This window comes from Gymnodraco acuticeps, unplaced genomic scaffold (genome assembly GCF_902827175.1).
Source record: "Gymnodraco acuticeps unplaced genomic scaffold, fGymAcu1.1, whole genome shotgun sequence".
Classification (NCBI taxonomy): Eukaryota; Metazoa; Chordata; class Actinopteri; order Perciformes; family Bathydraconidae; genus Gymnodraco; species Gymnodraco acuticeps.
Window position 1 is genome coordinate 1,146,334 of NW_022990335.1, and position 22,801 is coordinate 1,169,134.

General features: G+C 44.8%; 1 protein-coding gene across 7 annotated transcripts in view; it reads left to right on the forward strand.

Annotated features, from left to right (window-relative positions):
- si:ch211-1e14.1 (UPF0606 protein KIAA1549) overlaps window positions 1–22,285 on the forward strand; it is a 53,329-nt gene extending 31,044 nt beyond the window's left edge. For 3 of the 7 annotated variants that reach the window (XM_034223370.1, XM_034223369.1, XM_034223371.1), the window contains 10 exons: window positions 3,994–4,220; window positions 5,224–5,360; window positions 6,645–6,850; window positions 7,342–7,571; window positions 7,721–7,865; window positions 8,258–8,581; window positions 10,398–10,444; window positions 12,800–12,957; window positions 19,328–19,482; window positions 20,124–22,285. In XM_034223370.1, coding sequence (XP_034079261.1) covers window positions 3,994–4,220; window positions 5,224–5,360; window positions 6,645–6,850; window positions 7,342–7,571; window positions 7,721–7,865; window positions 8,258–8,581; window positions 10,398–10,444; window positions 12,800–12,957; window positions 19,328–19,482; window positions 20,124–20,357 — 1,863 coding nt within the window. In that variant the 3' untranslated portion in view covers window positions 20,358–22,285. The remainder of the gene's footprint in view (window positions 1–3,993; window positions 4,221–5,223; window positions 5,361–6,644; window positions 6,851–7,341; window positions 7,572–7,720; window positions 7,866–8,257; window positions 8,582–10,397; window positions 10,445–12,799; window positions 12,958–19,327; window positions 19,483–20,123) is intronic. The other 4 variants (XM_034223373.1, XM_034223372.1, XM_034223374.1 and 1 more) reach the window with 4 other exon arrangements.
- The last annotated feature ends 516 nt before the right edge of the window (window positions 22,286–22,801 follow it).

Genomic DNA, 22,801 nt, shown 5'->3' on the forward strand with positions numbered 1-22,801 from the left:
TGTGTTTAAAAAGCAGGAAATAAAAAAAGAACTCACCTTGTGATAAACCCGCAAGAGAAAAAGCATTTGAGCTCCGTACTGTTTCAGAAATAATCCTTGACGTGGTTTAAACAGGATGGCGTTTTATCACAGCAGAATTTAACTTTATCTCCGGTAGAATTCTGATCAGGCATTAGCTCCGCCTCCTCTTCTTTTCTTTTTTTCAAGCTAAGGACCCAAGATCTGCGTTTCTCTAACAGGGGTTCAAAAGAGGGGTATGAGCAATATGAGGCATGGCTACAATGGCTGAACTGTTTGGTATTTTGAAAAAAAAACTTCACAGACATGTTTTGTATAGGTATGGCCCTACAATATACGTTTCAAATATAGCATGATAGGTCCACTTTAAGGTATGTAAACGGGAAAAACAGTTTCCCAAATATTACTGTGTTCAAAAAAGTTTTAAGGCAGCAGACAAAAAAAGCTAGGAAGAGGGAGCCATTTTTAAATTCCCATGAACAGCTTGTTAATGAGGTGTATCTGTCATTGCCATGAATGTGCTGCACAATCTGGACCTCATCATTCCTTCTTTTTGATAGGATGACTAAAATATGAATGAGAAGGAGACTTATTAGAGGACATGAGCTGATTTGAAGTCATGATGCTCGTGCATGTAATGGGTCTTGGCTGATCTTTTATTTGATCTCCAACGTTTTTGATGCTTTCTCACATACTGATTTTGTCAAAGCATCAACAACCCTGCCCTTCAGTTCCCCTTTGTCCTAATTTATTTTCAGTTTGTGATAGATACAAAACTTAACTTGAGATAGAATTGAAACCATTTGGCTGAGCAGGCGCTGTTTCCTGTCTTAGTATTTCCTCTCTCGTACTTTAAAGAATATGTCCTTTATGCCCTGAAGTGATTTAACACAAGAGAGACTTCCTCTTTTCTTTGAGGTCCCTCAAACTGAACCAAATGTTTCTATAAAATAATCAAATGACGACCTATATCCTTTTTGCTAAAAGCAAGTCTGTTAACTTTAAGAGAAACAGGGTCAAGTTTAGAACAGAATAGAGTGCCTTTATTTGTATTCACACATTGTGCCGAATGTGCCATGCAGCCTTTGAAACAGTGCATGTAACACTCCACAGATGCATGTAGGCTCAAACACAACACACACACAGTAATCAAAATACATGATAAAAAAATAGTAGTTAAAGAAGTAGCATGTGAATAAATAAATACATATTTAAATAAATAAATAATCCTGACAATTAATAGAACAAATTAAGTCAATAAAGCCCTTACTTCTGCTTTTAAATATATGATTGCCTCTATACAGTTATTGCACATTCCCTTTTATAATATGCAATAACTGGTTAGAAACAATATTATATTTCATATTGAATATACTAGAAAAGCAACCCCCAAACAAGGGGTTTTAAAAGCCCAGATTTCACGCAGTGTTCTTTTTTCTATGTAAACGAAAACAAATCTGCAAATTCCTAATGTATGGCGCAATACAAAGTAGCTTTTATTTTTGATTGAAACATTTATATCAAGATCAATGCATAGGTGTGTGACATCTCTACTGTGCTGCGCTGACCACCAACAATACCAGAGGGACTGTGGGACAGCAGTAACAGGAACCCATCCTGGGGAACAAACACCTGCATAGCTTTTTCTTAAAATATGTGTGTCATATGTTAGGCTGCAACCAGCCTACCTTTGACATGTTTGTGTGTTACTTCTGCTTCCTGACTCCTCTCATCGTTCTGTCTGGCTTTCATTTCCCTCCTCTTCATGTGGAGCTGAGCTTTGAACTTCACTCTGTACATTGGGTTAATGTGATGAATCTAATGTGCAGATGTAACATTTAACACAATCATCTGTCACTTAACACCGCTCCCCTTCTCTCAGTCTACTACCTCATTCGGAGAATCAAAGACCCCGCTTCACCACACTCTCCCTCCGAATAAAAAGGATATAGAGCTTAGTGAGGAGGAGGAAGAGTGGGAGTATGAGGACGAAGAAGAGGAGTATGAAGAAGAAGAGGAGGAGGAGGAGGAAGAGGTTAAAAGAGGGAAGGTACATAGCAGTGTCTGGTGCTTTAGAGAAGATGTAGAAGAGACCTAGTTTGTGTGTGTGTTTGCTGTCTGAGCAGCTGAAATGTTGTGCAGTTGTATAAAGAACAACACTAGCTAATAGTTAGCAGAGTCTTTACATATGTTTGAAATACAGACAAGCATCATCACTGGAAATATTGATGCTATCTACCATTGCTTCTGCTTAGACACCAGTAGCTCTCCCTAGACACACACTGAGTATGAGCACTAAGGAGGAAGAAGAGGAAGAAGAAGAAGAAGAAGAAGAAGAAGAAGAAGAAGAGGAAGAAGAGTGTGAGGAAGAAGAAGAGGAGGACGAGGGGGAAGAAGAAGAAGAAGAAGAAGAAGATGAGAAAAAGCCGCAATTGAAAACGAAAGCAGCAGATCAAAGAAGAGAAGAGAGCAAAGCAGTGCTAATGGAAACCGCAGAGACAAAGAAAAAAGAAGACAAAAGGAAAGTGTTAACTCAAGGGAGGAGAGTCCAGGACGAGGTATATTGTTCCGTAGTGCTAGATGCTAGTGCTTGTGTGCGTTGATAGACAATAGGATCCTGCTGTACCCGGTTATGATGTCGAGACAGAAAACCCCTTATTATACTGTGGATTTAGAAGTGGTGTGTTTATAGTATGTAGATCCTGAGCGATCACTGTGTTGTGGAGTAGTAATAATAGACATCATTTTGCATCTGTATACTGTTTGTTGGTTCTCTAATTTACTTTGAGACCTGAACCAAGCTGAGTACTGATTAGTGAGCGAGTGATATCGCTAGCTGTGTTGTTCTGCCAGAGTGGTCATTTTCAATTTAAGAGGCCCTTTTATGCTTTTGGGGGTTTTCCCTTTCCTGTAGTGTGTTATAAAGGTTTTCCTGCATGTAAATAGTCTGCATAGGCTAAAATCCCAAAGTTCCCTCCCCCTGCGTGAAACACCTCGATTGGACTCGTTTGTTTACTTCTGTAACATAGTGACATCACTACGTAACGTCACTTCGTAACACTTGCGCTTCTATTGGCTAATGGTCATGTTAATGTGATGCATCGAACGCTCTAACACATTGTACTTGATAGGCTTAGGGGCGGGACATCTCTAAGCGTTTGACCAATCACAACAGAGCCAGCCAGCTAACCAATCAGAGCAGACTGGGCTCTGGTTTCAGACAGAGGGTGACCTTTAAAGCACAGTTGAGGCACAAAATACAAATATGAACCTGAACATTTGCATAACATGTTCTCTTGAACAGCTTCTACTGCAGTGTTTTCAGCGCTTTACTTAAGACTTGCTTATATGCCGTAGAGAGCACAAACATAACACATTCACACAGTCTCTGTCCCCCTGCCAGGATTAGCAGTTTCATACTGGCAAGCTTCAACCTAGATTAGCAGTTGTATACCAACAAGTCTCTGCTAAACCAGACATTTTGCGTGAATAAACTCGAGTTTACGTCTAATTCAGAGCATTAACGGGAACACTTCACGTCACTCCTCTGCTCTCTGGTATACACATCTCAGTGTCACAAACTGCAAGCACACATACCGGGATCTGACATCCTCTGTGTACTCTATGGCTGTTGGAGTCCCGAGGGCTTTCCACTCTGATAGTCTCACTGATTCCATCGTCAGCCTTAATCCCCCCCCACCAACTCCATGGAGAGGAAGCAGCCCAGTGTTTCCCCCAGTGTTTCTCAATCCCTGTTTCTCAAGTTCTTTTTCTCTATTCATTAATGTCTTGTCCTTTCTGAGTCATCCAGTCTAATTGTGTACTCAAAACTTCATCTGAACCCGTATTTTCTTCATATTTGCTACAAAATATATATATATATTATACACAATTAACATATTGTCTGTATGGCAGTATATTAATACCTTTATATTTCCATTCCCTAATATTTCCTCTCGCTCTCCTTCTCCTCAGTTGCAAGCTCCCAGTGTGAAAGGCTTCGACTTTGCCAAGCTGCACCTTGGCCAGCAGAGTAAGGATGATGTCATGGTGATCCAGGAGGCGGTCCAGCCAGGGCCCGGCCCCGGACCCCTCCCCTTATGCTTTAAAGATGGCTTCAGTCCATCTGAAAACGGGGAGATCCCCACACCTTTATCCAAAGCCTCCACCAAGGCGTCACGCAGCAGCAGAAGGCGAGATAGGTCAGTGCTGCAGAGCGACTCAAAAACGGTCAAAACTAGTCCAAATAAATGTCTAGAAATAAGGACATTAAATGACTTCAGTTTATGTCTGAGTAGGTTGTGCTGTCATGGGTTACATGCGAAACAAAAGGGTAAAAAATAGTCTCTAAATAGGCATTACCAGCCTTTTATTGTGTAGTGCTTTCCCTTCTGGTCAAAAACTTGTTTTAATCAAAGAAATGTGTTTTGGTTTTAGTTCTCCACCGTATAAAGGTATTTATTTACACAGTTAACAGCTTCTTTTTTCACCCCATCACTCTGGTTTTCTACCTTCCTCAGTTGGGACACTCAGTCAAGCAGACAAAAAGCGTCTGACAGATCCTCAGATCAATTATTAATGCACCAGACATTAAGGGACCTTCATTTATTCCTGCAGACTGTCTATATCCCTTTCTACGGAAGAGGATTAGGGCCACATTAAAAACAATTTTGGGAGGATTTGAAAAAAAAATCATGTGGCCCTAATCCTCTTCCGTACATTTCAATATAGTCAATAAAGATACCTTTTTTTTTGTTGTCTGTATTTTTTTCCGGCCTATTTTTTTATATTTTAAACTGATTTACACATTCATACCCGGGTTTTAAGTGTTTGTAACTTTAGTTATAACCCTAATTGCATCGCTTAAGAGATGACACCAACTCAGTAGCATGGAAGGTATTGTTTAATGCATTTCTTAACTTAAGTTGCTATTAAAGTCCATTACAGTAATCTATTTTATGGTGAGGTTTAATAATGGTTGTTCCTCTTCTCTTGATAGCCAACCAGGACAAATGTTATAATTATCTCAGTGGAAACACTTTCCAGCATGCAGCACTACAAACTTAAAACCAAATGAGCATTTCCTAGAAGTCTCGTCTGCTTTTTTCTTTCTGAAAAAGCACTATTTACAATTATGCATGGTTATTTCCGCATGTTAGTGTATTCCCAGGCTTGTATTATTCATGTTACTATGTGTGTTTGTAGGATCTCTCCGTCTGACGGGGACTCGGTGGTAAGTGACCACTCCAGCGAGCGTGAATCGACAGAGGAGAACCTGAGAGCGCACGCCACGCCCAGCGACAGAAAGCAGACGCATAAGCTCCCCATCAATGTTTTAAATGGTAAGTAGTAGCCGTGGCAACACTCTCATCACTCCTCCAAACACAGAGAGCACACACAAGGGGGGGAAGGGGACGGAGGAAAGGATTGGGCGGACAAAAAGAGAGCAACTCAAGCTGGCCTGATTTGATTGACATGCGGGGCAAATAGAGGGCAGGGTCACTCTCTAAAGAGATGAAAACAAAAAATGACGCAGAGGGGAAAGTGCGGCGACGAGCCAAGCAATGACATCAAAATGACACAGGGGAACAGTGGGGGTAAAAACAACACTTGGTGGGAACTCTCGTTGGTGGTCAAAAGAAGTCCGAAAAGAGGAGGCAGAGAGGGATAGGCGGGGGAAACCCAGATGAAGTTACTCCATGTGACAGCTTGTTGATAGACTCAAGCCTGCGATGCCAGTCAGGGACTAGGAGCTTGAGCCGGAGGCAGTCAGGCACACAGACTCCAGCCTGACTCACTCACAGAGGAATGGTCTCTGTTTTGTTATTGATGAAGCTCCGCCCGGCGCTGTATATGCTCTGCCACAGTGTTCATAAGGAGGCTGTGCATGAGACACACTCAGTGGTATGTAATGTCTCTTCCTGTCAGTGGATCCGCGTGTTTCTGATCCTCCGAAGCAGCTCTTTCCCTTCCTTTCCCTTCTTTCTGATTAATGAACTTCACAAGACCAGAAGCTTTTATTAGCCGCAGAGAATCATCCTCCTAGATGACTCACTTGCCCCGTCCCTCTTTAGAACGTCTGCTTCTCCTCTTTTTTCTCTTCATTTGTTCAAGTTGAAACAGCTCTCATGGTGGGCAGACCTCAATTCATAAGGCTTTATGTTTATTGCTATAAACCACTTCTATCTCAGCTGCTTTTATTTGATCTCCTTCCCCTCTATAAAACTCTTTTGTTCCCTCTCTGCTGCGGTTTGCAGGCAAGAATAGAATTGGTAAGAGTTTGTCCTCTCTGTCTGTGTCCCTGCAGACCTCAGGCCTGACCTCCAGCAGCTGTGTCTGTGCTGTCTGTTTGTTTCTGTGCTAGATTCCTGCCTCACTATCCATCACTGTCTGCTCAGCTGTCCGTCACAGTGTAGAGACCAACTTCACCAACAAAGGGAAAGTCCTTGTTTGGAATGAGGTTTAGCTTTTCCAAATACTAATCAGTCTTCATTTCATTTCAACACCAGAAACATTTACTCTGCAGTAGTTGTCTGTGTTTAGTCCCCTGGTTTAAGTCCCCATTAGCATTCGGACTAACCGTGTTTCCTGAGATTTGACCTTTACTTTCTTGCTTCCTTCCTCAGGTCCTCCTCCTATGAATTGCACAAACGAGCAGCTGTCCTCGGCCACCATCTTTGAACACGTCGATCGGATGTCTCGCGCAGCAGATGCAAGCAGAAGACTCCCCAACAAAATCCAGCTCATCGCCATGCAGCCCATGGCCCTCCCCCCACTGCGCAGCCCCCCCATCAACGGCAAACTATCCGACCCAAACCAAATCAACAAAGAGGTTTGCTCTTCTTTTTTGGCATAAACTTATCTTGATGAAAGAATCCAAAAGTATAAACATTAACATTGTTATCGATGGTACTGAAGACACATGTTAAATAAACGTTAAACCAACAGACCCCTGAAAAGTAGGCAACACTGTCTTCTGGTCCTTCTAGAAGAAATTACATTATTTTGAACCCCAAATTGGCTCCTTGTGAAGTACAGATGAATCAAAGACTTCAATGACTGTCATCGGTTTGATAAATAAAACCTAATGGGAGCAGATGACAGCGCTACAAGTCCTTTAGAATATATCATTCCCTAAGTTACTGGTTGAAATGGACATAATATTATTCATCCTCTGATGCTGCTGTAGTTGTTGTGATTCTGTGTAATGTATGTATGCATGAACAATCGTCTAGCTGCTTGTTAAAGTCGTAACTCATCTACTATGAGTCTTAATTGTGCCTATTTTGAGAATGCGGTCTAAAGAGTTAATTGTGTCCTCAGATCCAGGTGGCACTGAGGCACAAGTCCGAAATTGAGCACCATCGTAACAAGATCCGTCTGCGTGCCAAGAGGAAGGGCCACTATGACTTCCCTACCATGGATGAATCCACGAATGGCCACGGAGATGCTAAGGACCAGGATCGCATCTATCAGAAAGCTCAGACCCAGATCGATAAGATCCTGGACCCTGATGCCCAGACGCCCTCCTTCTTCATGGACTCAAAGAGAAGGTTTGGCTCATGTCACTTATTTAGTTCTATGGTGGAAAAGTTGATCTGTTTTTATTGATTTGTAGGACATTTTACATCCGGCCTGGCTTTCATGTATGGAATAATACTCATACAATAGATTCATTAATATTTGTCCATTTATCTGTCAGTGGTCGAGGGAGGCGCTCGCCCAAACAGAGGATGAAGGAGCAGCTGATCGGAGGCATGATGGAGGCAGACAAAGACCACCTCATCTCTGAAGACAATGATGCTGTGTACAGGAAGTGTCCTGGAGTCAACAATGTGGCCTACATAGTGAGTAGAACAGGAACACTTGTGTTTTTTAATCAGATAATGAAGATGAAATAAAATATCATGTAAAATAAGTTTGACTAAAATGACGGAAGAGCAATAAAGGACAAAGGACTAAACTAAAAACTAGCTGAAAAATGTAAAGAAAAAACATTTAGATGAATAGAATGGACTAAAAGTTGACTAAAAGTGAAAAACTGCGTCAACATAATCTGGACTAAAACGAAGAATGGAAACGACCTAAATGTGACGTTAGCATTTTCCTCCAAAAAGGTATTACTGAGACGAAATATAAAATAGCTGCCAAAATGGACACTGCATGGGAATCACCGCATGTGTACCATCCTACACCAACCCTAGACCCCTCTAACTGTCCGCAAATGTGTGTGTTGCAGTCGGACCCTGACCAAGGCCCAGGCTCCCCTCACAGCAGCTCCTCCCCCACCGATGACGTGTTCCTCGGCCCTGCTTGCTCTCCACCGGGCCATGCCCCTCCCCCGCCCCCCTACATGCCTCCACAGCCCTCCATCGAGGAGGCGCGGCAGCAGATGCACTCCCTGCTGGACGATGCCTTCGCCCTGGTGTTGCCCACCTCTCAGGGCAGCACGGCAGGCATCACTCTGCCCGGAGTCAACAGCAACCCCCCCCTCTCCAGCCCCCCAGGCAGGGGCCCCAGACCGTGGGGTCCGTCCTACCAAGCTCATGGCCCTTTCCCTGGTGTAAGTTGGTCTCCCCCTGTAGAGTCTTACATCTACAGGATACTAACCATTCAGTCAACATGAAATAATACTGAGTTCCTGTAGCACTGAACCAAATGATGTGTTAGCACCAGAGATGTAGCTTATTTTTGCTAAATCAAGTGTTGGTGAACTGTTCTGTCACTTCTAGGGACAGACTTAGAGAAATAACCTCCCTGTTTAAACTTCGTATAGAAAAATAGAAAAAGACTTAATAGACACATCTAAAATCATCTGTATTCACTCTCCTTCCTTTCCCAAGGTTTGTTCAGCTCAGCATGAAGCCTATAGCTTCAACTTTAATCGTGTCCTCTTAGCAAACTAATCAGTTAAGTATTCCTCCATCTGTCACCCCCATGAAGCTGCGACCTTACAACCCCCGTCAGCTTTCTACAACTCCTAAGTCTCTTCAGGAATATACGCTCACTCTGCATTAGCCCCTCTCTCTGCAGGCTGCTTTCAAAGACCGTACAGTCATACAAACCGCTCTGAAGGCTGCTGGAATAATAAGCTCAGTGTTTGTATTTGTTTTTATTCTTTAACTGTCGTGATTATTGAAGAGAGCAAATCAGCACAACACAAGGGCCGGTTTATGCAGCGCTGCGGTTTGTTAGCACACTCAGCCTGGAGTCCATAATACTGCATGTGTGCCGCACTCTGTTAATAGTGTTTTATGTTTAAGCATATCCCCTGCTTTGGAATCTAAGCTAAGGAGTGGCTTAAAACTGAGCTCAAATGAAAATAGGATGTTCAGTGCCGTCAGGCATTACATTCTGAAGGTAAAAAATGATGAGTTTTTTTTAGAGATGGGAAAGTGTTATATTAGCTTTACGTAAAGGTTTAGGCCCATGACATCACAATAACTAGAGCAGTAAAACATTTGCAAAACCTTTAATGAAAAAACAGAAGTGGTTGAATGTAATGAGGTATATTTATTAGGTACAATTTTAAAGTGACTTGTACTTTACTTAAGTATTTTCATGTAATGCTACTTTATGCTAAGGTAATTACCAGCTCCAACTTCACAAGCTGTTGAGACATTAATGCACCAACAGTCACGGTCCCGTAATTTAATAAATATCATTATGTGCAACAAGTTGTTTTACTCTGAGTACTTTAGGTATATTTTGAACCCAATACTTTTGTACTTTTCAATTTGATATTGCTACTTTTACTCAAGCTTAAAATCGTAGTACTTCTTCCACCACAGAAAAACAGAAGTGTAGTATTTCATAGTTATGATGTTTAATAGTGATACAACAAAACACTTTTTTCAACTTACCAACCACTATGGTGGAAGTGCCTCATTTGCGTTAAAGAATTCCTTCTTTAATGCATTTCACAGCTTTCAACGTACTGTACATGAATCACTGCTCTGCCTCTGATGGTCCAACACCGTGTTCATCCCCAGGTGACACGTATAGTGAGAGACTTCACTTTACAGTGATCAGTGGAGCCGTAAAAAGCCTTTTGCAGGTTCACTGCTTTAAGATGCTATAAAAGGTCAGCTGAGAAGAAAAGAAGGATATCCAACAAGAGCATGCTTAGTAAAAACAACAATGTTTACTACAGTGTGTGAAAAGAACTCTCACTGCATTGCAGAAAACAAGCTCTCTTTGCTTTTATTGCAATATTTTGATCAGCTATATCTGGATACAGGATGCAACCTTCGATGTACATCCTTTTTGAATATTTTATGAGTTGATTGTATTCGAGAGCCACAAAGACCTTTTTCAGTTGTTGCCAATATTATTGTTACTGTCTCCTAAGCACTGTGTTTCTTCCCTTGTTTCCCCAGAGGTTCACTGATCTGTCCCCTCCTCCAATCCAAGGCCTGATATCCAGGTTAGTAGAGTGGAGCATGGAAATGGAGTATTCATGTATACATTAATAAATAATATGCTTATATGATGGTAAGTTCCTCCTTCACCAGAGGGATTCCTTATTGGTCAGAACAGACTGACTTTAAGCACTTCAGCCGGGGCAATGTTTTCCTCCCACTAAGTTGGGTCTCATGAATAGTGAAAGAGGAGTCATCTCTACTTTTATAGGATTAATAGATCAGGTACAAGCAGTGGTCCCTGAACTACCCCGAGACCCCATGTGGTCAAACTAATTATCACCTCCGGAAATGTGAGCACAGTGGAGCTGAAGTGTCATCAGCTGTCAGCCGCTCATGGTGGTAGATTGTGAGAAAGTTAAGACTCGTATCAGAGTCGAAATTCCGGTTATTGCCATGTACATACAGGGATTTTGCTTTGTGTGTAACCACATACAAACTGAAAGAGAAAATAAAGTCAAAAGCAAATATAGAAATGTTATGAAACTATTTTGAAACCAGAAGAATGTGTACAAGAAATGTGAATATACAAACAAGTAAAATAAGTATATAAAACACCTGAATCTCCCGACAGGGATCAATAAAGGTTGATCTTATCTTATATGACATAATACTGTAACATATTTACGTTTTAAGTGGAAGACCTTTTCAGATTTAAGGTTGTCTAGGGAGATGCATGAGCTAAGTGCAATGTTAAGTGATATTTTGTAATAGATGCGCTCAAAAACTTGTAAAATCCTGATGTTTGCATCAAATAGATCCGTCCTCTCTCTTTGGGACACATGTATTGTGCAATATCATCAAGTGTTAGTATGCTTCCACATAACTGTTCCTTCCTCTGGACAGGCTTTATTCATTTGGCAGTATGTGCTCAAATTTGAGTATTGTTTTTGTTATCAAATAAATACATTTCTCTGAGTAGCCTGAGTCGGACATGACGTGGCTGGTTCCATGTTGTTGAACAAAACTAGTGATGTTACGTATTGCGCCGAGGCTTCGGAGCGTGTGTCGAGTAATCCCCGAAGCTTTTTGTGAAGCATGAATCGAGGCTTGTATCGTTTTGGGCCAGTGACGTCATCGATGACAAATGAAGCCTCGCTGCCTGTCGATACCACGTGACTGCTTCAGGAAGCGATTCAGATCGGTTGAACCGTTGAACCACAACGCTCATAATACCCATGGATGTATAATAAGAACGATATTACCCCTCCTGTACCCGGGCCCGGTGACACGATGGAATTAAAAGAGCTCAAAACCTCACCTATATAGAGGTCGGAACATGTCATAAGTATAAATAGATACAAGCATAAATAAATGTAGGAAAAAAAACATAAATGAATAAATACAGGAATAAATATGTTACAGTGTTTTCAGGGAGATTTAGCGTGTGTGCTGTGGCTCAGCTGGAAAGCAGTTGACTCACGATCGCAGGGTTCCTGGTTCAATGACTCGTCAATACGTCTTTTTTGTTGTTTATAAAAGCTACAGCTAAATGAGATAATGTAGTTAATAAATGTATTCTTTGATATGGTTTAGCCTTTCTCAGGCTACAACATGGTTACCTTTATGAATATTAGTAAGGAATACAAATCCCTCTTTGCAATGTTTACCAGCCTCCTTAGGCTTTTCAATCACAATCATTCAACTGGAATAAAAACAATATTGTTAACATGAAAATATGATTTTATGTTCGTTGTTTAGAGTTATTCTAAGGCTTTACTCATTGGGAACTCGGTATGAGATAGAGCACACTGTTGAGATGTCCAATCTGCCTGTTTTACACACTTTGACCAACAGGGGGGTAATTAGACACAGGTGAGGGGGGGGAGGAGACAACACAGGGCACCAGGTGAACATAATCAGGAGTAACAGAAAGAACGGGAGGGGGAACACTTTTCAAAATAAAAGACATGTGCAATATACAAGCCAATGTGACGAAGTTACCTTCGTCACACAACATAAAGCCTGTTTACCAGCGGTGAACGTGCTGTCAGATTTAAAACTATTGATGTCAAACCCCAAGGAAACATTGAGCTTTATCGAGCAGTTTAAAACATTTGCTGCAATTATTCATTATCTATAATGTGTTACATTATTTTGAAGAATCTCAACAATTAAGAAAAGGTAAACACACATTTTAAAGTCTTTTTTAACCTCTGACATTAATCTATGACAGTGGAATACTTTAAGTTTCTGTACCTTTATACATACGTATTGCCTCTACTTGTGTTGAGTTAGACACAGGCTTTCCAGATCATGAAGTGTGAAATATGAAATTGAGACTGCAGCTGAGTAGAATCCCAATAAATCTGTCACAACACGTTTCATTAAATCACACACATATGTTCCTTGTTTTTCAGGCAGGGCCTTGGCTCCAGCTACCTGCCACCAGGAGACACAGCAGGGCAGTGTGAGCCGCTCCCCCCCGACAGCCTGTACTCCAGCAGGGGCCTCTACGCCGCCGAGCTGCCCTCATCTGCCAGACCCCGACCAGTGGGAGGGGGGTCCACAGGTACAGGTGGAAACTATAGGTTACTTACGTAACCCCAGTTCTCAGAGTAACATGTAGTGAGATGTCTCACTATGGGATGCGCCTCATCGCGGAGCAAACAGAAGCATCAATCTCATTACGCCAATCCTGATTGGCTGGTGATCTTGACGTCAGCGTCAGGGAATCCACCCCCTATAAGTAGCTTGCGCTACGTCGCATGCGTCATTCAAAATAAGCACCTCTTCTCGCTTCACCATAGCAAGGAGGGCCGTCTGGTGAGACATCTCACTACATGTTACTCTGAGAACTGGGGTTACGTAAGTAACCTATAGTTCTCATTCATAACACTCCGTTCGATGTCTCACTATGGGAAATTGTAGCTCCCGTATTGCCAGACGAGCTTATCTCGAAATTCACCAAACCAACCAGAACTTAACAGGTAGAGCTCTGACTCAACAAGATGCCCAGCACTGCTCGGGCCACACTAGGAGCAGAAACGTCTAGCCTGTAAAAGCGGACAAAAGTGAGCGGCGAGGACCAGCTCGCTGCTGCACAAATGTCTTGGATGGAAACACCCTTGAACAAAGCCCAGGATGTAGCCAGACCACGAGTCGAATAAGCACGCAGACCCGAAGGTGCCTGCAAACCCTGACTCGTATAGGCCAAAGCAATTGCCTCCACAATCCAGTGGGAGAGCCGTTGCTTAGCAACGGGCTTGCCCTTCTGAGGGTTAGCCCAGGACACAAAGAGTTGGTCATTATGACGAAACTCTTTTGATCTGTCCATATAGGTGCGTAAAGCACGGACTGGACACAGCAAATCCGGCTGCTGTTCCCCGGAGGAACACAGCGGCGGAGGAAATGCCTCAATGTCAATTGGGGTACATGAACCAACCACCTTAGGTATAAAGGCAGGGTTGGGCTTCAACAACACTCTCGTTTGCCCTGGGGCGAACTGAGTGCATGAAGGATGTACAGATAGCGCATGAATGTCACTGACTCGCTTGGCGGATGCCAGGGCGAGTAACAGCACTGTCTTGAGTGACAAGTGCTTCATGTCAGCTTCTTCAAGGGATTCAAATGGGGTTAGAGTGAGCCCATCTAAAACCACTGCCAAGTCCCATAAGGGCACCAGTGACCTGGAAACAGGGAGGAGCCTGTGAGCCCCTTTCATAAAACGGCAGACCAAAGGATGTTGGCTAGCCGTCTTTCCCTCAAAGCCCACATGGCATGCAGCAATAGCAGCCAGGTACACTTTGATCGTAGAGAAAGCTCTGTTTATCAATCAGGTCCTGTAGAAATGATAGAATCACCCCGACAGGACATTGAAAAGAGATGTGTTCTTTTTGAAGGCACCACTCCTCAAACACCCTCCACTTACAGTCATAGAGGGACCTGGTGGAGGAAGCTCTTGCACTCTGAATAGTGTTTATCACCTTCTGAGGGAGTCCCACTGTATTCAGATTGTACCACTCACGGGCCAGGCCCATAGTGCCAAGCGCTCTGGGTGTTGGTGAAAGATCGCCCCCCCCCCTGAGACAGTATGTCCCTGCGTAGTGGGAGCTGCCATGGCTGCCCGCACAGCAGCTGATATATCTCCGCCAGCCAGTACATTGCGGGCCAGTGCGGAGCTATCAGGATAAGTGTGTGGCGTTGTTCCCTCACTCTGGCCAGAGTTGGGGGTATCAGAGCCAGGGGTGGGAACGCGTACAGAAGGCCCGGAGGCCAAACGTGCGCGAGCGCGTCCACGCCTAACGGTGTGTTTAAATCGCGCATTGAAAAGAATAGCTGACATTGAGCATTTTCTTTTGATGCGAACAGATCTACCGCGGCTCTGCCGTAACGCACCCACAGCTGACTCACAATCCTTGGATGTAGAGTCCAGTCTGCATATAGTGGTATAACTCTGGACAGCAGATCTGCCCCGAGGTTCATCACTCCTGGTACGTGCGTCGCTCTCAGAGAGAGGAGACGTCTGCGGCTCCATAAGATCAGTTTGCATGCCAGCATGTGTAACTGGAGAGAACGCAAACCCCCTTGGCGGTTTATATACGATATTGTGGTCGTGTTGTCTGTCCTCACGAGGACATGATGTCCTCTGAGAAAAGGCAGAAAGCGTTTTAGGGTGAGGAACACCGCTAAAAGCTCCAGGTAATTTATGTGCGCCCGCTGGAGGTCTCTGCTCCAGAGACCCCTCACCGGACGACCTTCGTAAATACCTCCCCAGCCTGTCAGACATGCGTCCGTGGTGACCACCTACCGTGAAAGGACAGCACCCATAGGCACGCCCCGTACTAGAAAAGTCGGGTGCAGCCAGTGGCGCAGTGCCATTACGCATTTCACAGTAACCATTACTCTCCGCGCGCCATGACGCGCAGGGGTTTAGTTTTAGAGCGGCTACCCAGCGCTGAAACTCCCTCATGTGTAAGCGTCCCAGTCGTACGACCAGGATGGCTGACGCCATGAGCCCCATTAACCGCAGGCATGATCTGAAGAGAACATGTTTGCGCAGCTGGAAATGAGCGAGACAAGCTCTGAAAGCTTTCACTCTTTCTGCTGACAGGCGGGCTGTAAAGGGCACCGAGTTCAGGTGTAAACCCAGGAAGATTACAGTCTGTGCTGGGCACAACATGCTCTTCTCTGTGTTTATTATGAAACCCAGGTTGAGCAGGTGCTTTACGAGGACATTTGTCTGCGTAATAGCCTCCTGCTCCGACTGTGCGAGAAGCAGCCAGTCGTCTAGGTAGGTCGCCAGGCGAATACCCTGTTGTCTTAACGGGGCTATCGCGGCTTCCGTACATCGTACAAACACTCTTGGACTGAGAGACAGACCGAAGGGAAGTACTCTGTATTCGTAACAGATCCCCTGAAATGCGAACCTCAGATATTTCCTGTGTGGGTAATATACTGGGATGTGGAAATACGCATCTTTCAGGTCGACTGATGTAAACCAGTCGTTTTGTCACACGAGACGCAGCAGAGATGTGTGAGTGAGCATTCTGAATTTGTATCTTTTTAGATATTTGTTCAGAACCCTCAAATCTAGTATTGGCCGAATCCCGTTCCCTCCCCGTTTGGGAACGAGGAAATACTTGGAATAAAAGCCGCTCTGACTCTGCTCGGCGGGTACTATAGATATAGCCCTCTTTTCTAGAAGTGAGAGAATCTCTCTCTCCAGAATATGGGCTGACTCTCCTCGGGCTTGTGAATACAGAATGCCCGAGAAGCGAGGGGGGGTGACAGCGAATTGGAGTCTGTAGCCCCGTGTTACTGTCTTGAAAACCCAAGCAGATGTTGTGAGCATCTTCCACTGCATGCTCCTTAGAGCCAGTGGAGATGTCACGTCTCTTACCCTCTGAGTCTCTATTTGTTGTGTTATGGGCCCCTCTAGTGTCTGAACACGGTGGTACCCCATTTCGACAATCCCCACCGACACTGCGCATGCACGTGACGGTGGTGCCTTCACAACCCCAGCCGGCACTGCGCATGCGCGTGACGGTGGTGCCTTCACAGACCCGTCTATTATCTGCCTTTTGAGAGAGGCCGTAGCTGCTCTCAGAAGGGGAACAGTTGACGGACTGTTTATTGTTTTTATTGTTTTTCTTTTCATTTTTTTGAGCTGCGCCCTTGGCCTGAAGCCTGGATGCGTCAGCGAAAAACAATATTGTGACATGTGTTTTTGCGGACTTGAGGATGGCGTTGAGGCATCTCTCGAGGCAGCGGGAACACATCTAGAGCTGGGGATCCGTGGACTTCCAGCTCTGTCACAGAGGGGAGAAGGGGGGGCTGTCAGGCCGCCCGCTTCTTCTTCCTCGAGTGCTGGCCGAAATTCTGGGTTGGCTGCGCCTGGGCTGCAGCCGGAACCGGAGATTTTCTAGGCCAACTCGCCCTCGTCTCCTGCCTGGGCTGGGGACTCTGGGCGGGCTGCGACCTCTGCTGTTTTGGTACTTTGAACCGAGCAGAGTTCGAGGCAGCTTGGGCGAAGGACTGCCGCTGTGAAGGTAGCGGCTGGACCCTTCGAGGGAGACAGAGGTGGAGGGCCTCGTCCTCCTTCTTTTTCGACTCGCATCTCCTCTGCATGGAGGCGAGAGCGGAGCCGAAAATCCCCTCGGGAACGATGGGCATGTCTAGCACATCCTCCTTTTCCTGGTCTGGGAGGTTGGTGAGGTTGAGCCATCTAGCTCTTTCCTGCACCACCATGATCCCCATTGCCTTGCCCGTGGCCTGGACGGCGCAGCGTTGAACACGGAGACAAATGTCTGTGATCGCGGCCATCTCGTCCAGAACGGCCGGTCCAGGATTGCTTGACAGATCCTCGCAGAGCTCCGCTTGGTATGTGGTTAGCAGCGAGGAAACGTTCAAAGCCCTGGCGGACAACGCTGCGGCTCTGTAGGACCGTTCAGTCATGGTCGACTGGAATCGGTCAGCCTTCGCTGGCAGCGTGGGGTTCCTGCTTGGTGACGGGACCAGCCTCGGTAGGAGGTGGGCTGCCACCAGCGGTTCCATAGGCGGTATGCGGAGCAGGCCGAGCCTCTCCATACTGTCACAGTCTAGGGAGGAGGCACCCTGGATTGGGGCCTTGTTGCTAAAGGGCCGGTCTCTCCACGAGACCGACACCTCATCCAACATCTCCGGGAAGACCGGAAGGAGTTGCCTCTTTGTCCTCGTTGCTTGGGGAAAATGTTTCCCCTCGTAACGGGACCTGGAGGTCTCCTTGGCCATTTCGGGCCACGGGATGTCTAGTCTGGATGCGGCACGCTGACACACGGCACGCTGACACACGGGAGAGCAGCCATCGCTCCCGGCTTTGCAGCCTGAGCCGATGACACGAAGATATCGTCTTCTTGCTCATCCGAATCAGACAGGAGGAACTCAGAGGCACCCTCTTCGTCCTCCATATAGGGGCTCCGTTCTCGCGTCTCTTGCCGCCACCGGGTCCCAGCCTGACACGGCGCGGGACTCCGGTTCCGCAGCTGCCGCTGTTGATGAGCCCCAGACCGACACATTGCGGGGCTCAATCTCTGCGGCGGACGCCCCCGCGTCTTGATTGCCAGCCGGCAAATCAGCGGACATGAGGGGGTCCTGTCCCGACAAGCTAGCTTGGCGTGCTAACCGTCGGCGGAGGCTCTTTACGGTGAAGCGGGCACAATCCCCGCACGAGCCGGGGTTGTCAATAGCCTCCTGGGCGTGTTCCAGCCCGAGGCAGGACGAGCAGACCTGGTGTGAGTCTGTGCCTGATATTTTCAACCCGCAGCCGCAGAGCCGAGCCTCCGAGTCCCTGACTCCTCTGGTGTGAGGGAGAGAGGCGTCCATCTTGTTCGCCGCGTGGCGTGGAGAGGACCCGCTCGTAACAGGTACGTAGCCTCGCTACCGTGGTGTCGGTAGTGAGGGAAAGCAAGCTAGCAACAGGTGTGTTGCTAGCTTGAAAAAATCAAAACCTTACCTTAATTTCCGAGGAAAGAAACGGCGAGGTCGATTGTAATACTAACTGGTGTGTTAGCATTAACAGTCTTCTTGCGAAGCAGAAGAGTAGCCGGCGAGCGCCCGTCGACCGAAAGTTAGCTTTGGGTTCAGTCTGTGGACTGTTAAGCTAGCCCGGCTACCATCGAGATGTGCTCAGAAGCGAGAAGAGGTGTTTGAATGACGCATGCGACGTAGCGCAAGCTACTTATAGGGGGTGGATTCCCTGACGCTGACATCAAGATCACCAGCCAATCAGGATTGGCGTAATGAGATTGATGCTTCTGTTTGCTCCGCGATGAGGCGCATCCCATAGTGAGACATCGAACGGAGTGTTATGAATGAGAACTGCACATACACACAAACTGCTCTTAACTCAGGTTCATGCCTTCTCATTTGATTGGATTCAGATGTAAACAAAGCACCCATGGTGTACATCTGTCTAAACCTCAAAGACTTTAGGAATCAATGCATAAAGGTTGAGAAATTGTTTTATTTCATCACTTCTGGATGTGGGCCACAGAGCTGTTCCCTAATACAAACGCATACTTCCAGCCCATAAACCTGTCAAAACGCCTTGTCTCTGTCTTAAATTATTAAAGGAGCGGCGTGACTTGCGCTCAGAGAAATGGATTCTGGCATTGAGCAGCGACACAGAGTGCTTTCAGACTGTAGTGATTGCATCAAAGTATATTAAAGGGGCTGCTGAGGATTGAGTTTCTGGTTGTGTTGCTCTGACATTGTGTGTGTGTGTGTGTGTGTGTGTGTGTGTGTGTGTGTGTGTGTGTGTGTGTGTGTGTGTGTGTGTGTGTGTGTGTGTGTGTGTGTGTGTGTGTGTGTGTGTGTGTGTGTGTGTGTGTGTGTGTGTGTGTGTGTGTGTGTGTGTGTGTGTGTGTGTGTGTGTGTGTGTGTGTGTGTGTGTGTGTGTGTGTGTGTAGGCGCCCAGCTCCATCATCTTACACAGGTGGGATTGTCCAGTCGGATGAATGGTTACCCAGCGGGGGTCAGGCCCGCTCCAGGACAGGACGGAGGCCTCGGCTGGAACCATTACCATGGCGACAATTACTCCAGGGCAGAGCCTGAGAAAGATTCAGTGAGTACATCACAAATGTGTTTCTGTTAATACCGAGGTCTTGTCTTCTATCCATATCATACTGAAATAAAATGTTTGTTTAATGTCAACAACTCCCAGAAAAAGCTGAAAAATCAACAGTGAACTGTTCCTAAGAACTATTGTTGTCTATGTACTCAACGTCTGTGTATAGCTTATTCCTCTGTGCCGTAAAACCTCCATGTTTGTTCAGAAATATGACAAACACAGCAAGTCTCACTGTTGCACTGCGGCCATTTGTTTTACCATGAACATAATTACTGTAGTCTATTTTAAGTCAATCCCACATACATTGCCCTATTAATGTAAATTCTCTAGAGCACCAAATGTGTATCACTCCACTAAAGAAAGTAGTCCTGAACAATTGCTCTATCAGTTTTAAGTAGTGTTTAAAAACTGTAAAACCCATTAATTTTAGGAAATAATGAAGCTTTTATGAACATTTTGATTTGAGTGTTTAACCCCATTAAATAAATAAGGGGAAGAAAGTTTGAAGTGTCTGTTTTTTAAAGTCTATTCTTCTAGTTCTCTCTTCTCTCACACTCTCTGGTTCTGTCTCTTGATATTTTCTTCTTCAATTTCCCCTCTTTCTCTTCTCTTCATCCTTCCTTCCTCACCTTCAGTTCCTGGACTGTCCTGACTACACGTCCTGCTCTATCTTCCAGACGCCCAGAGGTGGTATCAGGGAGCCCTCGGCGCCCCCTGCCCACCTGGACATCTCGGGGACGGGCTACCTGTCAGCGCCCCTGGATACATCTCCTCCTAACCACTCCTCCGCCTCCCTGATCAAGGCCATCAGGGAGGAGCTGCTGCGCCTCTCCCAGAAGCAGGCCGCCGCGCCCAGCTACCACAGCTGAGCCTCTCGTCTGCAGCTCCACCAGTCATGCCACTGACCCCCCCCCCTCCCAGCCTGCTCCGCCTCACCTGACAATACTTCCCATGGAAGTTCCCGAGGGTGTACAGCAGAGAGATAGTCCTGCTAAACTGAAATAGGGATTTCTCACTGAAGAACTGAATGACAGGATTGTTGACACAGCTCCTAAAGAGATAGGCCTACAGAATCAGATAAACTACAGTATGTCAAATCAGAGACAGTGTTATGAAGTGAACAATATGCTGGAACTTTCAAATGAGATGGCGTGTGTGTCCTGCTCCTGATCATGTCGAGTCCTGGCCTCTGTGGATCCACATCCTGGACTTTGTTCAGATGTTGCCTAATTCCTTCTGTCACAGTTTCGTTCTCATGCTGCCTTCACTATACAGGATAACCCTTAAGACAGTGGTTCCCAAACCTTTTTTCTATCATTGAGTATTCTGACGACCCCTGACTAAGTGACATATAGTATTTTGGACATTTCAAGTTATATTAATCACGCATAATAATTACAGTATGGAACAATTGTACAATTAGTTAAAAGTGAAAGCAATATCAGCAGGAAGTGAGTGTTGAACAAGTGTGAATATTGCCTCCGAGATGAGTTTTCCTGCTGGTTTTAGGAATGTTTAATACAATTCTCTGTATTGTGTATTTCTTGGAATCATGCATACTTGGTTAGCTTCCTTTTTTTGGACAAATTCAGTATTTTCTTAGTCCCTGGTTGTTTTAACTGCCTAGTTTATTCATGAATTACGCTGTTTAGCAGAGGAAGAGGAAAGGCACATTTAACAATAACAATTAGATTTATTTTTGGCACAGAAATGAATGAAAAGCAGAGATACAGGCCAACTGTAGTTGAATTTAAAGTTGCTTTGTTAAGCTTTGGCGACCCCTAGTGGGGGACCCATGCCCAAAGACACAGTGTCATTTGAAGGATTTCTTTCTTTTCTTAACCTACCATACAGGTATTTTGTTGTTTACCAAATGTAGGTCCTTAACCTCTTTATCACCATCGTGTACTACTTCCTGATTTCTGCCACAATGAGCCATTCTATGCCTTGACACTGTGATGTAGTTCAACTACTGTATGATCTACTGTAGGGTCAGAGATCACAGCCAGTTCAGACAGGGCGCCTATAGAGACTAATGACACTCAGTAACACTATGTCGTTTTTACATACTTACTACAGTAGCACGATAGCAGTAGAGTTAGTCTGAGGTGATCTTTTTGGACTTACAGTACATAACTAGTTTGTTGTGAACAGCTTTCAATCATGTTCCTTGCTTTTATTTATACTTAACAGCTACACAAACATGGAAAGAAATGGCGTTGAATTTGGAGCTACAGGCACACGTGTAACACATCATGAATATAGACTTTCAGTATGTATCGACTGTTAGGGTGTAATGATGTATTTGGTTGTAGTTGGATGCACTGTATGCAGACTACTGGGTACAGCTCAGGTTGTTCAAATTGAGATTTGCTTGCAGACAAATCAGCGACGGAACACTTTGAAGAGTCACATTGAAGAACTGTTAATGAGGGACTTTCACAGAGACTTGTGGTGTGTTTTTACATGAACCTGTTTTTACTATTTACTGAACCACATCTCTGGTTCATGCAGTATTTAACGTTTGCCTTTTTGTTAGCACAGGAAGTGTACTGTGTTTGTTTTCATGTATAGTTTACTTCAACCAGTCCTGTTTATGTGCTCTTCAAATTTCTTTGGATTCTTTGACCTTGCCTCATGCCATTTTGTTCACCTCAAATGTCTCTTAGTCATCGTACTGGTTGGAAATAGTTACGTTTTCTTTTTTTACAAAACCCTCCCCTGACATGTTGTGATGTTTTGGGGCTTGAAGTGATATTTTATTTAAATAAAATGATGGAAATGATGGATTTTAAAAGCAGGGCTTTTTTCTTTTTTCAAAGTGTGTACCAGTACTTTGTGCTCGATTACAATTCTTCTGGCATGACTTGAAATACTCTACAGTTTTCTACTTCCCATCCTTTTTTTGTTTGAAATGTGATGTGCCTTTTGGACTCATCTTCACAGAATAAGTACATCATTTATTTCCCCACATACTTTCCAAGGTCTTGTGATCACCAGCCTTGATTACATTTGATTTTAAATACATTAAGATAACATTTCATCCATTTACATTTTCCGTGTATGGAGTTTCCTCTGATATGCAGGGAGATGGACTGTTTTTCATTTCACCTCTTCTGTTTGATGTCACCAACCTCACACTGTATGCATCCACCTGCTGGTTCTGTACTGTAACAACAGCTCCTTCACTTGTTCTTTTTTTATAACTATTATTTTTGTTGGTGTTGTTTTTTCATCTATTTCTACATTGTGTATATTGTGAGTGGTATCTGTTGGCTGGCCCAACTTCACGTCTGATTGATGTTGCATGCTT